Source organism: Melanotaenia boesemani, chromosome 9 (assembly GCF_017639745.1).
Source record: "Melanotaenia boesemani isolate fMelBoe1 chromosome 9, fMelBoe1.pri, whole genome shotgun sequence".
Classification (NCBI taxonomy): domain Eukaryota; kingdom Metazoa; phylum Chordata; class Actinopteri; order Atheriniformes; family Melanotaeniidae; genus Melanotaenia; species Melanotaenia boesemani.
In genome coordinates this window covers 19482425-19499470 of record NC_055690.1, presented here as the reverse complement: position 1 = coordinate 19499470, position 17046 = coordinate 19482425, and the positions used below count along the sequence as shown (strand labels likewise).

The 17046-nt window shown below is 41.9% G+C and overlaps 2 protein-coding genes across 2 annotated transcripts in view; one reads left to right on the top strand and one right to left on the bottom strand.

The window, feature by feature from the left end:
- Positions 1-706: 706 nt before the first annotated feature.
- On the top strand, positions 707-4677 carry LOC121646513 (ribonucleoside-diphosphate reductase large subunit). The gene is made up of 4 exons (XM_041995540.1): positions 707-871; positions 1924-3905; positions 4010-4198; positions 4274-4677. The coding sequence occupies exons 1-4, from the start codon at positions 853-855 to the stop codon at positions 4460-4462; spliced, it is 2379 nt and encodes a 792-aa protein (XP_041851474.1). The 5' UTR covers positions 707-852; the 3' UTR covers positions 4463-4677.
- A 2715-nt stretch (positions 4678-7392) lies between these two features.
- sipa1l3 (signal-induced proliferation-associated 1 like 3) overlaps positions 7393-17046 on the bottom strand; it is a 62725-nt gene continuing 53071 nt past the window's right edge. The window contains exons 14-24 of the mRNA XM_041994578.1: positions 16549-16731; positions 15953-16077; positions 15401-15513; positions 14865-15307; positions 13475-13705; positions 12784-12946; positions 12521-12695; positions 12281-12430; positions 11832-11958; positions 11386-11467; positions 7393-11166 (exon numbers count right to left, since the gene is read on the bottom strand). Of these exons, the coding sequence (XP_041850512.1) occupies positions 10972-11166; positions 11386-11467; positions 11832-11958; positions 12281-12430; positions 12521-12695; positions 12784-12946; positions 13475-13705; positions 14865-15307; positions 15401-15513; positions 15953-16077; positions 16549-16731 (1987 nt within the window). The 3' untranslated portion in view covers positions 7393-10971. The remainder of the gene's footprint in view (positions 11167-11385; positions 11468-11831; positions 11959-12280; positions 12431-12520; positions 12696-12783; positions 12947-13474; positions 13706-14864; positions 15308-15400; positions 15514-15952; positions 16078-16548; positions 16732-17046) is intronic.

The window sequence follows — 17046 nt, the reverse complement described above, 5'->3', positions numbered from 1 at the left end:
ATGTTGTTTGCTTTTCTTTTCATAAATAGTTTTAAATCAAAGAATTACCTTTGCAATAATTCTACTCATACTGGTCACTGACATCGAGGAGGACTATTGTACCTGGGTATGCACTAATTTCACACTTAATCAATAAACTATACTGGCTGAGCAACATGCCCTGTTCAAGAGGGGACAAAGTTGTCTTCACCTATTCAGAAGACTCCGGTCTTTTGAGTGTTCAGTGGTTTGTTGGAGAGGTGAGTCCACTGTAAGAGAAAGGAGGAAGATGGACAAGCTTTGTCATGGGCTGCCCTCTGGACTCAAGCAACAACTTCAGACAGACCTACACATTCAGGAAGTAGAAAGGAGGGCGTCTGGTGCGCATTCATTCCCACAGCAATTACACTGTTCATTGAGCATAAAGTAACTGGCAAATTATTAAATTATACAGTTACCTGGCTAAGGACTTGTTTATAGTTTTTTTTTTCGTATAACCTGTGTATATTGTATGTAATTCCTATGGGGCAAATACCTTATCTTACAATGTTGTTCATGAAGGGACAAAAACAAAGAAAAAAAAAATCCTTTCATAACCTACATTTCAGTCCCGCCAGATTGGAGGACCGGAAAAGGAAACAACTTTACACTGCTGCGATGACGTTACATAAAATCTTTCTGCTGATTGGTGGACATTCATGTCAATCTGCTCGTCGAACGTTTACACCTCCCCTACAAATGCAACGTTAGCGGGATTTTCAGGTGTCATTCGCGGCTTCTCCTGCTTGTGAGAGAGAAGTGTGTGTTAATTTGCGACCGTGGAGAAATTTTACTTGTTTTCTCAAAACACAAGTAACGTCACATTTAGCCAGGATGTATGTTGTCAAGAGAGGTGAGTTGTTTTGTGCAATAATGAAGCAGTGTAATGCATGGATAGCTCGTGCCATTACTTTCAGCAATTTGGATCTGGTTTAGTATGATTAATTGTGCCAACTCCTGTGCTGCTTGTGCCTTACTGGTTTGGATTGTTAACCACAGCGGTTAATTACATGCCGTGTTGACTCGATTGTGAACCTGTTAGCTAACATTAGCTAGAACTGCAGAGAAGTAACTACTAGCTTAAGTTAGAGTTAACTAGAAGACTTTAGTCAGTGTCCTACATGTGATCTGGAAAAAAACAAAACCCATCTCGATAACATGTCTAGCAAAAACCTAATGTCAGCTATTAAACGTACTTTCTGATTATTCCTGTCTTTGTTAATAGGCTTATAACAAAGTATTCGGCTAACAGCCTTTGTTACAGATGGCGCCAAAAATAATAGTTTAACAGGCCCATCCGTGTCAGTGTTGATTAGTCAGCTTTTGGTTAGTCACTGACTAGTTGCAAAGGAACTAATAATGACAATTTACATATCCCTGACTATAAAACGTCCCGGTCCGATGGGCTGAGCGCGTTCGACGCAATTGTGCAACAGAAACATAATAAACCTGTGTGACAGCATTGCATCAGTATTTTCCGCCAAATAAGTTGTGTGAGAACCTCGGATTTAATTTTATTTTGATCATATTATAAGGTGGTTAATTAAAAAACAACAACAAAACAGGAGTGAGTAGCAGAGCGATGTCAACTTTCAGAGAAAAATAAATTACGTCTAGAATGTTTTGCTACAAATATTGCATTATAATTAGGTGTTTAATAAACTTATAGCCAGTCACATATAACTTATTTTGTGACTGAATGAATCACAAAATAGGTTTTCTCCCGGGTTTCCTTTCAATCAAAACAGGGTAAAATGGGATTCGCTGATGGATGATGTCAGACAGGAAGAGGAAATAGTTTATATAATCACACAGACTTGTAGTAGTAATAATAATAATAATAATAGCTTTGTCAACAACTTCATAGTTTTTCCCTGGTTGAGATTTTTTCTTTCCCTCCCTCAGATGGACGCCAGGAGCGTGTTATGTTTGATAAAATCACCTCTCGCATCCAGAAGCTCTGCTACGGACTGAACCCCGACTTTGTAGATCCAGCTCAGATCACAATGAAGGTAATTGCGGGGTTGTATAGCGGCGTCACCACAGTGGAGCTTGACACACTTGCAGCTGAGATCTCTGCAACTCTCACAACTAAATACCCCGACTACACCATTCTCGCTGCTCGAATCGCTGTCTCAAACCTGCACAAAGAGACAAAGAAAGTGTTCAGCGACGTGATGGAGGACCTGTACAACTATGTGAATCCTCTGAACAAACTCCACTCCCCCATGATCTCAAAAGAGACGCTTGACATTGTTCTGGATAACAAAGATCGCCTAAACTCGGCCATAATTTACGACAGAGATTTCTCTTACAACTTCTTCGGCTTCAAGACCCTGGAGCGCTCCTATCTGCTAAAGATCAATGGCAAAGTGGCCGAGCGCCCGCAGCATATGCTTATGAGAGTGTCTGTTGGGATCCATGGAAGAGACATAGATGCAGCCATTGAGACATACAACTTGCTGTCAGAGAAGTGGTTCACCCACGCTTCTCCCACCCTCTTCAACGCTGGAACCAACCGGCCACAGTTGTCCAGCTGTTTCCTCCTCGCCATGAAAGATGACAGCATCGAAGGCATTTATGACACCCTGAAGCAATGCGCCCTCATCTCCAAATCTGCTGGAGGCATCGGCGTGGCTGTCAGCTGCATCAGATCAACGGGAAGCTACATCGCGGGTACCAACGGCAACTCCAACGGGCTTGTTCCCATGCTGAGAGTCTACAACAACACTGCACGCTACGTCGATCAGGGTGGTAACAAGAGACCTGGAGCCTTCGCCATGTACCTGGAGCCCTGGCACTTTGATGTGTTTGATTTCCTGGAGCTGAAGAAGAACACAGGAAAAGAAGAACAGAGAGCCAGAGATCTTTTCTATGCTCTGTGGATCCCAGATCTGTTCATGAAGAGGGTGGAGAGCAACCAAGACTGGTCTCTGATGTGTCCAAACGAGTGTCCTGGCCTAGATGAGTGCTGGGGGACAGAGTTTGAAGAGCTCTACACTAAGTATGAGAAGGAAGGGAGGGTGAAGCGCGTGGTGAAGGCTCAGCAGCTGTGGTATGCCATCATTGAGTCCCAGACAGAAACGGGTACACCATACATGCTGTACAAAGATGCTTGCAACAGGAAGAGCAACCAGCAGAATCTGGGCACCATTAAATGCAGCAACCTCTGCACGGAAATTGTCGAGTACACCAGCCAAGATGAGGTGGCTGTTTGTAATCTGGCCTCCATCGCTCTCAACATGTACGTCACCCCTGAGCGGACCTTTGACTTTAAAAAACTAGCATCCGTGACCCGAGTAATTGTCAAAAACCTAAACAAAATAATCGACATCAATTATTACCCTGTCCCTGAAGCAGAGAGGTCCAACAAGCGGCACAGGCCAATAGGAATCGGCGTCCAGGGATTAGCCGATGCCTTCATCCTGATGCGTTATCCGTTTGAAAGCCCTGAAGCTCAGCTGCTCAACACCCAGATCTTTGAGACCATCTACTATGCTGCTCTGGAGGCGAGTTGTGAGCTGGCCGCCAAGCTTGGCCCCTACGAGACGTACAAAGGCTCCCCCGTCAGCAAGGGCATCCTCCAGTATGACATGTGGGACAAGACGCCAACAGATCTGTGGGACTGGAAGCTGCTAAAGGAGAAGATCACCAAAAATGGTGTGAGGAACAGCCTCCTGCTCGCCCCCATGCCAACAGCCTCCACTGCACAGATCCTGGGCAACAACGAGTCTATCGAAGCCTACACCAGCAACATCTACACCCGCAGGGTCCTCTCTGGGGAGTTCCAGATCGTTAACCCTCACCTGCTCAAAGACCTGACGGAGAGGGGGCTTTGGAACGAAGAGATGAAGAACAAGCTGATCGCCAATAATGGATCCATTCAGGTAATTATCTGTTTATCGTGTCCATGCAGCTGAAACTGAACATCCATCACATTCTGGTTTTTAACTTGATAAAGACATTTTATGCTCTTTTTTTTCCTCTCCAGAACATTGACGAAGTTCCAAATGATTTGAAGGAGCTTTATAAAACAGTTTGGGAAATCTCTCAGAAGACCATACTGAAGATGGCCGCTGACCGGGGCGCCTTCATCGACCAGAGCCAATCCCTGAACATCCACATCGCAGAGCCAAACTACGGCAAACTAACCAGCATGCACTTCTACGGCTGGAAACAAGTAAGTGACGCCTACAGGACAAAATGAAATCTGAAAAACCGTGGAAGTTGAATTCACCATTTCCTGTTGTCTCAGGGTTTAAAGACGGGAATGTACTACCTGAGGACGAAGCCTGCTGCCAACCCCATCCAGTTCACACTGAACAAGGAAAAGCTGAAAGAGGCGCAGACTAACAAGGAGTCAGACGAGATCAAGGAGAGGAACACGGCAGCTATGGTGTGTTCTCTGGAGAACAAAGATGAGTGTCTCATGTGTGGATCTTAGACATGTCCTCTGCTCTTACCTGCTGTGGAAACAGGCCTGTTGTTCAAAATGTTCCCCAACAGTTCATACTAGACCTTTTTTACTGCGCTTGTCACAATGTATAGAATTAATTTTATTAATGTCAACACACTTATGTCAATAAAAAATGTCTCAAACGTAAAACAGAAATGTATTTTATGTTTGAAGTTAAAGAACTTAAAAAAATAAAGGTTTACGTGCAAATTATCCAAAGTGAATGTTTTTGCTTTTGTTTTTTTTTTTTTAGATTTTTTTTTTAATATAAGAATCTCCTTAAACGTTAAGGATGACAAACCATAAGAAATCCACTTAATTTACTGTCATGTAAGAAAAAGGCTGACTTTAAAAAGCTAGAGTTGAACATTTTAGGGGTTTTTAACTTTTTAAGGGAAGAAATATGAAGACATCGGGTTCAGCTGAAGGTTTCAAATGGAAATTAGCTGGAAGTATCTAAGAAGCAGCTCTGATTAAAAGTTCAGGAAAGGAGATTTAATGCATATAGAACAGGAAGAGAACCACAACCCATTTTGGCCACAACTTTAAAAGCAACATTTGAGTTTTTTTATTTTTTATAAGTTGTTTTATAACCCTCATTTTGGCGAGTGCTTTGCCCTTTTCTGAAGCCTCATCCGAAGGCAATAGGGTGTTGCTGAGAGGTGTTGAAATGGGTAATGTTCCCCGCGAAGTGCACCGAGTACATTTAAAAACTGATTTAATCAGCGGTGTTTTCCCCATGGCAGTTTGTGCTGAACTTCCTATTGCTAACGTGATGGTGCTTTTAGGAAATGACATTGCAGGTGGACATGTGATGCCTTCCCTGGAAGTGATCAACAATTCGGTGGAGGTTCATGCCACAAAGGAGGAAGCGCCGACTGGAGTGACAACTCATGCACAAGCGAAAAGGCTGCGTAAGAAACGTCACGAAAATGATGACATTCATTTGGCTGACAGCTTTCTTGTTCCTACAGACACCAATGACGTCACAGTAGAATCTGTAGAGGAGAGCCAGGCCTCCGAAGCTCGGAAAACCCTGGTCTCCCCTACTGTCCCTCTGTTTACGCCCGTTCGCGATCAGCTGATGACTGCGCAGGAGGAGGATCCCACACTGCGCTCGTACTACCAGGTGGTGAGTGCTGAGAGCGCTGAGGCGGAAACTATTCCCTTATATAGACATGAGAGAATAGGAAGGAGGTGGGGGCGCCCTGTTGTGCTTCCTGGTACTGAGTGGAACATCGCAACGGAACGGTTAAGTAGCACCTATAATATACTACCGACCCCCGATCGGAAACGGAGAAATAGAAGGTGTAAAATGTATGTTCCCCGTGTTCCGAACAACGTGATTGACCGACACTCAGGTACACATCCAGACGGTGTCGCGCAGGTGATTTTAGTACCTGATAAACCCCCTGTTGAGCTACCCATGCGAGTAGAGACCCTATTTAGCCCTCGTCTGCCAGGTCTGAGGAGGCTGAAGGTTTTGCCGGCTGCACCTCAGCATCCTTACAGACCACAGCAGGCTAACGTAGACTGTCTTGGTCCATCCTCTCCGTGTTGCCACTCAGGGGGGTTCGACCGCCACCGCTATTATTCCACCAGAGAGAAGAAAACATTGCAACATTTCAGGGTTTATGTGGGATCTTCTCCTGTGCCAGTCCGAGAGTTCGTTGATCGCTATTCGTTTTAAGTTGTTCTGTCGTGTGTGTGATGGAATCCCAGGACTGTGGCTCTGGGTGCTGACTGTACAGGAATACAGCGTTGAGGTTCATCCCCGCAGAGTGACGGGGAATCTCTTTGCTGATGCCCTCTCCAGGGTTTGGAGAAATGTGAAAAATATGTGTGCTTTAAACTTTGCATTGTGTGAAAAAAAAAAAAAATGGTGTATGCAGGTGGTGAAGACTGACATGTCTAAGAAGCCATGTCTTAAGGGGGGGAGTGTGACGCCCGCCGGCTTATCAGCCAGCCAGGAGAGAGTTGCAGGACGTGCTGGAGACGCTGACAGTGGAGGATGCCCAGCACCCGCCTCCCCTGATCCCTGATTGGCCGCCTTACCACTCACTCCCCAAACAAGCTGTCCAATCCGGAGAAGAGGCCTCCTTTAAGACAGAGTCATCACCATCATTCGGGGCAGCTGTGGATTGTGGGACACATGCCTGCCAGTTTGAGAAAGATTGTGGATTGTGTGGTTTAAGAGACTTCTCTGTGCGAGTTAGCGATTTGGTTTAGTGATAAATACCTTTTTGTGTTCTGAGCTTTAGTGCCGTCCCTGCCTGAAAGAAGGAGGTTTTTGTGTTTAGTTTATTAGGAGTTTGGTTTTGTTTTGATAGAAGTCCGCCTGAGAGCGTGTGTTTATTTTGTTTGTTAATTAGTCCGCCTGTGTGCGTGTAGCCCGTTTTGGGGACATTTTTGGTTTGTTTGTTTGTTTTGTTACTAAGTAGAGTTAAGACTAATTGTTAAATACCCGACAGGGACACTTTGAGTTGTTTATTTTGTATTATTTGCCGGTTAAGGGTTGTTTGTGTTTTGGAACCCATTTTTGTTAATAAACATTATTGTATTTCATTTACCCTTGGTCCGGCCATTCCTGTGTTACAGTCCTTTTGACCCCTGGACGTAAAGGGGGACGTAACATATCAGCTGTGATTTGCACATCTAAAGATGTGGTTAAGTGTGAGCTGTCGGACAATATATTCCATTTTTCAGCTTTTTATTACAAACCTTCAGGAACAAAAGTAGAGCCTCTGTTACAACATGAAAATTGAATAGCCAGATTCTTGATGCATATTTCTAATATTTGTTTTTCCAGACAGAATATAGAAACCGCACACCCACCTAGTATTTACTGGTGGAAGAAAAGTGCTTTTAAATCCAAAAGCCACATTTCTGATTTACTACAAAAAAATAACAGACAAATGCTCTGATAGTTATTTTAATAATTTTTTTTATAAAATAATGAAAACATAATTTACACTTTTAAATGTACAAGTTATTACAACCCAAGGAAAACAAACATTTAGCCTTTGCTTCATGTACCTCTGCCACATGCAGAAAGCACCAACACACAGAGAAGAGAGTTGAAACCAGAGAAAAGAAAATAAGGAATCATAAAAATCAGTTTTGTACTCAAATCAGAGGTAAAACAGCACACACACACACACACACACACAGTACCCTCTTATGATCACTACTGTCTGCAACAGTGGCCAACATGTTTAAAAAATAAATTATAAAAATATTAAACATCTAAAAAAAAAAAAAAAAAAACTAGTCATACAATGTTCATTATAATGCATTATTGTTTTGTTCAGAGGGTTTGTGTATGCATTAAATAGCTTAAAAATTAACATAATTTGAACATGATATCTAGATACATAAAGAAACCTCATCCCTTTACACAGCCAACTAGAAATTAAGACTTGTAAAAAAAAAAAAAAAAAAAATCACAGATAAGTCTGTGGATGAAAGATCCCACAGGAGGAAAAACAGGAGTGTTCATCACTGCAAACCTGAAGGAACTGGAGCTGCAGCTCAAACCGGCTCAAGCCAAAAGGTATAACATCTCAAGTAGAGGCTGAAAGATATTTCTATCCAGTTTTAAGACGCAACACTTCTAGTCTTGTGCGATATAAAGTAGAAATGGGCAGTACAGATAAAAAGAAACCAACTCATCACAGCATTTGCTTGTAGTTAACCTGGAAAACTAATTTCTAAACTCTTAACAGTATCACTTTTAAAAGTTTGTTTTTGGCCAAAATAGCAAAAGAGACACTTTCAAACTAAGGTACTTTCCATATTGGTCAATTCAAACATCTTCATCAGTGTTACAAAGCAGAAATATTAAAGGGATACCAAAAACTGTTTAAGCAGCAGCACAAAATCTCAATCACAAATTGCATGATACCATCTTTCCCTACTCATTAACTGCATCCTGAGGAACCTGAGTGGTTTGGAAAATTCAAACAGATCCAGTCAGATGAAAGGATAAACTTCCTGATGTTAGGTAGCTGTATGCAATACAGCAAGAGATGATCACTGTTTTAAAAACCAGATATCTCAGATTTATCCTCGGTAGGGATGTATCATCCAAGTTCCAGCATCCAAAACACAGTCACACGTTTCTGTAGGAAAAATAGCTATAGTAGACAATATTGTTAAGGAAATGCTGTATAAATAGTGTTTGTGTTCATTTAGGTTCATTACAGAATATAAAGGAAAAATACACACACACACACAGACCGAAAGAGCTTCAGTGTTGAATGAATTTCATGTGCAGTAAAAGTTCCCTGTTAGCACACAGAAGTGGTGATGGCTTTCCTTTCAATGGTGAGGAATAGTTTGACATTTTGAAGAATTACACTTGTTACCTTCATGGTGAGAGCTGGATGAGAAGTTTGTACATCTGCTGGGAGAAATGGGCAGCAGAGTTTCAGCTTAGCATGAAATCTGTTTCAGCAGTTACAAGATTTACATTAAAACGTCTAGACTTTGTTCTTCTGTCTGAAGATGATGTCAATGTTATTGACCACAGGATCTGGTAACAGAATCTAGTGGGTCACAAAATTTAGTGCAACACCAACACCAGTTTCTAGAAAACTTGCAGATTCCAGCATTTTTGTACTGACCAAAAGTTATCTCTTTTAAATGTAATTAATTTATTTTGTATACCGCTTGGTGTCGTAAGCAATTAGCAGGTGAAAGGCAGGTACACATACACGCAGAAAGGCCACCATTAGAAACCCTCCCCAGGCTCCAAACCAGCGACCTTGTTGCTGTGAGGACGAGGTGCTAACCACCACACCACCGTGCAGCCACCGGCAACTAATGAGATATTAAATGTTAAACTAATGAGATGTAGCGTGTTAAAACATGTACGCGGTCAGTTTGTTTCTTTAGCTAAACAACTAACTAGCTGTTTTTTGTCATTATGCTAGCACTGCATTGTGCTAAAAATACGTTACAGTGGTGTTAAAGTGATATCTAAGAAAAGCACATCGCTTTCACAAAGGAAAATATATTACAAGACATTATGTTGTGTAACTAAACCAGCTCGCATAGATTCAGATAACTGGTCTGAGAACCTGTAAGAATTTAAATATTTCTTTAGTATTAATTCAATACAATCTGTCAAGACACTCAACAATATAGAGGATAAAGAAAGTGTTAATTACCAATGAAATCACTTCATATTTCAAAATGTAAATACGAGCTAGAAAAGGGGTTAATGTTGCCGCCACTGTATCCATGGCAACATGACACTTCCTGTTTGTTGATTAAGTTTAATGAAATATTTTCCAAAGTTCTTTTTTTGAAGTATTTGACATCCAAATTAACATTATTGATTCTGAACAACTAAGTTTAATTTTATTTCCTCTCTAGAGGTGTTTTGTAACCAACTGAATACATAATTATGAGTTTAGTGGTTTTAACTTGCGGCATTTTTCTGTTTAGTTTTCTTCTTTTGTGAATGCAACATAATTCAGCGTATGTCAGGTGTCTTATTCAACACTCCTTAAAAAAAAACCCCATAAGTCTCTAAATGTCACCACTACATTGTAAAACACATTTTATATTAATTAAAATGAAAATAATGATTCAGTAGATTTAGAAATGAGATGTTTGGGCACTGCTGACAACAGGATGAAATTAAAATAAAGGAAGAAAAAGAAAAAAAAAGATATGATGCTATTGTATCACTGAGTTTTGTGACATCAACCATGTTTTTTTCTGAGCAACACACTGATGGCTTGTAGCCCAGTCGATTCATGTAAACGGAGGAGAGAGGAATAATGTGGCCTAAAAGTCTCATATTACAGTTAACAAGTTTGTTCATCACTTTTTCTTTTCATACATCTCATTCAAACTCTCACAGTAACACACCAAAGGAATTAAATGCATCTTGTCTTGAGCACAAACATCTTTGTCCTGTCATACTCTTGAGTTTGTACCATCACGCACGCACACAAATCTTAAGTACAATGATATTGGTTCAATGATACAGGAGAATTGTACCACACAGTTTTCTATCTACAGCATCATGTCTATAGAGCTTCCTTTTATTTCTAGTGCATTCTGGGAGATGAAGTTGGTAGTGGGTTTTCTTTTTGGCTGATTTGCTGCAGGAACAGTATTAGGCCTCTCCAGGTGATGTAGTGTTCTCTAAACAGTCAGGATCTCCTTTCATGTTCGCTCCTCTGGCATAGTAGCATACTTATATATGTATGACAAGTACATGAGATGTTTTCGTTTTAGAAAAATAAACAGGCTCAGAGCTCAGAGAGGGAGGGTCTCTACTCAGACTCTCTGGGAGTGTTGCATTTTAAAAAATCCAGATGGTCTTTGTCTCACTGTCTCTGGATTAAGGCAGTTCAGTGAAAGCTGAGGAAGGTGACACCAATGTGTCCTCTGCCCCCACCATGAATGCAAGGATATCTGGTTACTGACACAGGGCATTGTTTTGGTCTGATTCTCAAGTCTTCTTCTTCTGCAGCTGTCCATCACTCCCTCTGAGAGCTGCTCTTGTCTGTTAGGGAATGAGCCTCGTGGTCATTTTCTGTCTTGCTGAAGTTGTTAAAAAGCATGCTGAACTTGCGAAGCTGCTCGCTGGCTGTGTGGCTCTCCTCTTGCAAGCGCTGGTTGTTCTCCCTCAGGTTGGCCATCTCTGCGAGCAGAACAACTTTATCCTGCTTCTCCTGGTGGTAGAAAAACAGGGGAAAATGAGGGAAGAGGAAGAAGAGAGATCATAGATGTTCAGCTCACTGTGAACTCCTGCTGAGTGTGAAGCATTTGCGAGCCAAAGAAAACCAGACGGTCACATCCTAGACTGAAAGTTATTCCAGGATTTAAAATTTAAAATTTTTATACAAATAAATGAAAATGAATGGGAAAAAAAACAAGCTACAGAATCTCACCCTCTCCAGATCATTGTTCAGTTGTTTTAACATGACTTCCAGGTGGTGCAGACGACCTGACAAATCATTGGGCACCTCATCACTGCAAACACAGACAGCACACATTACTATGCATAAACTCAGCAATGGCAACATTTAAAAAGGCACAAAACACTGCTGCACACATTATACATAGGGAGGACAAGTTTTACTGGTATTTCAAACCTCTATAAAAAGCAAACACCTCATGTTTGCAGCTCAATAACACGGTAGTCTCAGACAGCAAAATGTTTACTAGTTAGAATACATAGAGGACTGAACAGTGATGAATTAAAATTCTAAATGCTAAATCAACTACCACAAGGTGGCATTAGAAGGACTGAAAGAGGTTTAGAAATCTTTAATAATTTAGGGGTTTTATTCAAAGATTTCTCTGCACTACACAAAAAGTACTGAAGCAGACCTACCCGCTGAAGGTCGGTGTGGTCCTTGGTGTCTGAGGGGTGTTAAACTGGACTGGGCTGATGACTGGTCTCATGTCTGGACTTCCAAGCTGTGGCTCAATCAGTGAGAAGAGGGAAACCGCTCTTTGTGCTATAGAAAAGACACAATCGCATGTTCAAAAAGCTGCATTAAAGAGTTTTTACTGTAGCATCTCTTGGGATGTAAAACACAATCACTTCACACAGATGGAACTGACAGCAGGTATAGACCAATGGATAAAGAGTTTGTTACAACAGAGGTCTCTGGGGAGGACAGAGAAATGCACAAACGGAACAAAGCTTGGGAAGCAGAAATGTAGATGTGGGCCCAGTCTTCTCTTTCTTTCTCAGGAGTGTTGTGTTACAGTTGGTTGAATAAATCATGGTAAACTGAAAATCCCACAAACCTGATCAGGCACAGTTTCCGTTCTCACCTTCATAGGCTTTAGCAGCATTGACCAGGCTGGACCACTCCAGTCCACAGGCAGTGTCAGGGAGGGGCATCAGCCCAGGATCAAGCCTCCTCAAAGGGGGAACTTTGTCTCTGACTTCTGTAAGGGATAACTCTGATGCTGATAGAGGCACTTAGGGAAGAGGAGAGAAGCTGCAGTAAGTAAACAAACATCTGCAGCAGAGCTGAATGTGACACAAACAGATGCAGCTTTAACACTCACTCTTTTTGCCCTGCATGTGGTTGGAGGAGACGGCGTGTCTGCGTGTGGGCAGTGTGCAAGTGAACAACACATCAGTGGGATTCGCCTGGTTCTCAGAGCAAGCAAAGCTGGCGTCTCTTCGCCCGCTGCACAGTGACTCATCTGAAAAGGTGCGTTGCAAGGTGCGTCTGGGAGACTGCAGGGAGAAAAAGCACGGAGGTCAGAGATGCATTTATGACGGTAAAATTATTAATGGAGATTAAACATGAAAGTATGTTTCTCACCGGATCTCTTTGTGTCATCTCTCCAGGGTTGTCCATGATGATCAGTTTCTTCAAGTCGTCCTCGATGGTGCTCTTGTACGTTCGGCGTGGAGAGCGCAGGTCCCTCAGTGATGCTCGGAGCCGAGGCTGTCCAAACACATTCTTTGAATTCATGTCCACTTGCCTGAGGAGACAATATAAGAGAGTCAAACACCAAGCATCTTTTAGATATCACAAAAAACTCCAAGGGACTTTCATTTGAAAGTAAAATGCCCTTTTTTCTATGGCATATTCATAGTGACCTGGTCACATCTAGTCTTCTCTACCCTTTTCAAAGAGCACCTTGGACAAGAACTGGTGAATCCAGGAAGAGCTCCTGACAGCTGTGCAAACACTTCTGGTTAAAATTACAAAAAAAATCTTTCAGGATGAATACAAGACAAAAGCAACATTTAAGCTTGCCCATTTGCTTCATTTATAATTTGTTTTCCTTTAAATTACATCGCCTGTGCTGAAAGAATCTCTTCTGAATAAATCACAGCAGATATATTATATACATCCAGTCCTGAAGGGATGTATGTAACACCTGTTTTGCTAGGGCAGTTCGGAAACAGTTTCATAATGCGTAGAAATTACAGTATGATCCTACTTTCTGTCCAGGGACAAGAGTATTAACTCAAAGTTAGTGACAAGTTGTCAGTCTTGGTCTTACTTCTTGCTGTTGCTGCTGTCAGAGCTGGATGCTGTGGTTGCGTTTGAAGGTGATGGGCTTGTATCTTCTGTCTGCCTGACAGTTTGTCTGCTCTTGCCATAAAAGGCCTTGGGGGCAGAGCTAGATAAAGGAGTGGACCTCATCTGAGCTGATGTTGGTGTAGTCGTGGCGGCTCGGACAGGTCGCGCTTTCTCTGCTGTCGGAGTCTTGTAACCTTGTGGTGTGTACGCCCTATAACAGGACATAGGTACACCAATTTACTGTAATGTGCCATTATAAATGGAAATACAGCATATAAGGTAAAACAGAGTTCTTACAAGTCTAATGAGCTTGAAAGTCAATAGTTGGCATGACTAACTTTATTCCTCAACACAACCTAAACCCTCTTTATAAAGCTTTTGAAGCTTATCAAGCCTCTGCCAATCAATCACCTTTAACCCCTGTTTTTAGCCACTGCACTTTCACACATGGCACGATGCACCACAAAAATGTATCAGCTCCTTTGCATGTTATTGCTAATGCTGTTGCTCATCTTTCCTTGCGTTGGCTTAACTGATCAGGTGAATTAAATGAGTCTGAAATAAAAATTAAGGTAGTGTTATCAAGTACCAAAACTACATGGCAGCTACCACTACTGCAAGGATTAATCATCTTCTCCAGCTTGGTGTGCTGCATAATAATAAAAAAAGCATCAACCAAAATAGCTTTAATAAACCAAACTAGTTCTTTTTATTGCAAAAAAGGTAACAAGCAGCTGTAATAGAATGTAATATTGTAATGGAAGAAAATAAACATACTGTAACTTACAATGTTTTTGTACACAAAACCTGTGATTAAGCATTTCAAAATGGATGCAACTCAAAGAACATACAAATACCATGTCTTTGTATTTGTGCACTAATGATCAGACACTGTCACAGACTGCAGCATTAGGATTGATGGCAGTCAGGGTTTAAACACAGATTGTTTTAATCCAGCACAGAGTGCTTAAAGCCTGTGTATGTTTGTGTATTAAAAGTCTGAATGCATTTATATCGTGGGGGTGGAAGTAGCATGTCCACACGCACAGATCACATGATGATCTGCATGTTTCACAAGGATTAGGTTGTTGTAATCCTTCATATGCCCTTAAAAATATAATTTACTGTATCACATTATTAATTTTGATATAATTGGAAAAAGGTGCTGTGGGTAGGATCACTCACTAATGTCTATTAGTAGACAGTGAGGTCAAAGCATATTCTATTAAAGCATTATCTATTAATTTAGATGCATAAAACTTCAAAACTCCATCACTCTCAGCAGCACGCTTCTGGGCTGAACCTGCCCTGATGGACTTTAGTGCTAGCTTCATGAAACGAATATAAATTTCAGAGACTTCATTTCCTACCTGGGTTTAAAAGCATCTATTTTCTCAGCACTGGAGCCAGGAGGTGGGAAGGTCTTGGTCCGGTACCCTTTGTTCTGATTTGCTGCAGGTGGTATAATGGGTGAAGATTCTCGTCTGTTTGCCTCTCCACCGCTGCTCCCTCCCTGGGACAGCTCCTGGATCCCGCTGTAGGTTGCAGAGCAGTGCAGGGGCTTGTGGGGCTGGTTATTAAACATGTTTCCGTGCCGAGTGCTGTTGTAGTGTGTGGAGGCGTCAATGCCGCTGTCATTGGAGCCCCCCTTGTTGAGCAGGTCTGGGTCGGGATCAGCGGGGTCACTGAAACAACCTCCACCTCCTCGCTCCCCTCCAGTCCCTCCGTCAAACCATCTCTCGTCGCTGTGGCTGCTGGAGGCGTTACTGGACAGAGTGTTGCTGCTGGAGTGGCTGGAGTACTGAGTCTCACCCTGCAGAGGACACAAGGACAACGAACTCAGCCAGGCAATGAGGAGGAGAAGGCTACAGGAGGACAAAAGAAGCTGGTGAACAATGAATCTAACCTTTGAGTGTCTGTTTGGAGAATCTTTCCCTGGGACATCCTGTCTGGTTAGCCTCCTCTGCCCTCCACCACCTGGTCCTCGAGACGATGATGCTGGGACATGCCATAGGGGTTCTAGACAGAAAACGCACACACAAAGGATTAAAACAAATTACACTGAATCTCCATGGTATCCAAAGAGGATTAAGTACTAATAGCCCGTTTAAAACTGACCCACCCCCGCACAATATTACTCAAAATGCTATCTCTGTTCTACTGAGCAAGCATTAAACCCAATCTGAGAAGTTTGGTCAACTTATAATCTCACATATCACCTTTTAAGTCTATTAGTGAACATGTTGGCAAAGAGCAGTTGTGGTGCTACAATGACTCTTACTAGGATTTCTGTTCTCCTGGTCAATATACTGAACATTTCATATTCATTCTTTTCTCTTGGTCTACTCTTATTCCTGCAGCAAAAGTCTGTCTTTAGCTATGACAAACTCATTAAGTTTACTAGCACGCTATTAAAAAGGAAAAAAAAACTGGACATTTAGTTATTCTGGTAGTGTACCTGTTTTGCTGCGCTCCATTGTACTTTCCTGACTTGTAAAGCCTGATGAAGACTCCCCGCTGGAAGTTATGTCCACACTGAAGTGGGGTTCATACGGCAGCAGGGGGCGCTGTACTGTTCCAAATCTACACAGATCATAGGAGAAAAGATTGTAAATTATTACTTAAGATATTCATGTATATTTCTTTTTAGTAAAAAGCTGGAACAATAACAGTATTTAACTATGCATACTATGGGAAAATCCTTCTTTAATAAGGCCTAAAATTATAGTTTGGATTTGATTATCAGGGAAGACTTCAGTGTCTGTTTAGCATTTTGATGGCAGTTGAACAAAACACGTTTCTCTGGTTGAGTGAGATGTTTTAAACCTCTACATTGTGAGGAAAAGCCACCCACACAACAGATCCTTCCTCTGAGAGGCAGTGTGTTTATACACTTCTAACTGCAGACTTTGACTCGCCACATTATTTAGCCTCTCCTTTAAACCGATATAATCTGCCACTAGTGCACTAAACTGTTGTTACATCTGACAAGTTTATTCAATATCCAAAGGATGATTTTGAGCTCAGAATACAAAAGGCCACACATGCACACACCTGTCGGGTGAAGGTTTGTAGCGTACAAAGGGGCCTGGCGTGATTCCAGGCGGCCCCATTGTGGAGAGGCTGGCCAAGCCTGAGGAGGGTGAGGAGAAGCTGGCTGAGGTGTTTCTGTAGGGCAGCACTCTGTCGCCTCCTGCAGGAGACATGCTGTAGTGGTTCTCAGGGTAGCTTACCGGCCTGGAGGACACAGATTGGAGGTTAAACAAGTGACAAACCAGATTACAGAGAGAGTGATGTATCTGACTAAAGCTGAAACAATAAAGAAATTGTGATGCCAATTTCAAATACTGTGTGTACAGAATATATTGAAAAAAACCTAGTTGACTAAAAACAAGAACTTACTTAAAAATCTATTATTCATGTAGGCGAAAAACACACAGAGGCCATTTTGTGTGAAACAAAGTGTCCAACCCTCAGTTACTAAAAATACAAGTTTCCAGCTGTTCTCAGTTGAAGTCTGGCAGGCAGAAAGAGTAGTTTCTCATATGTAAG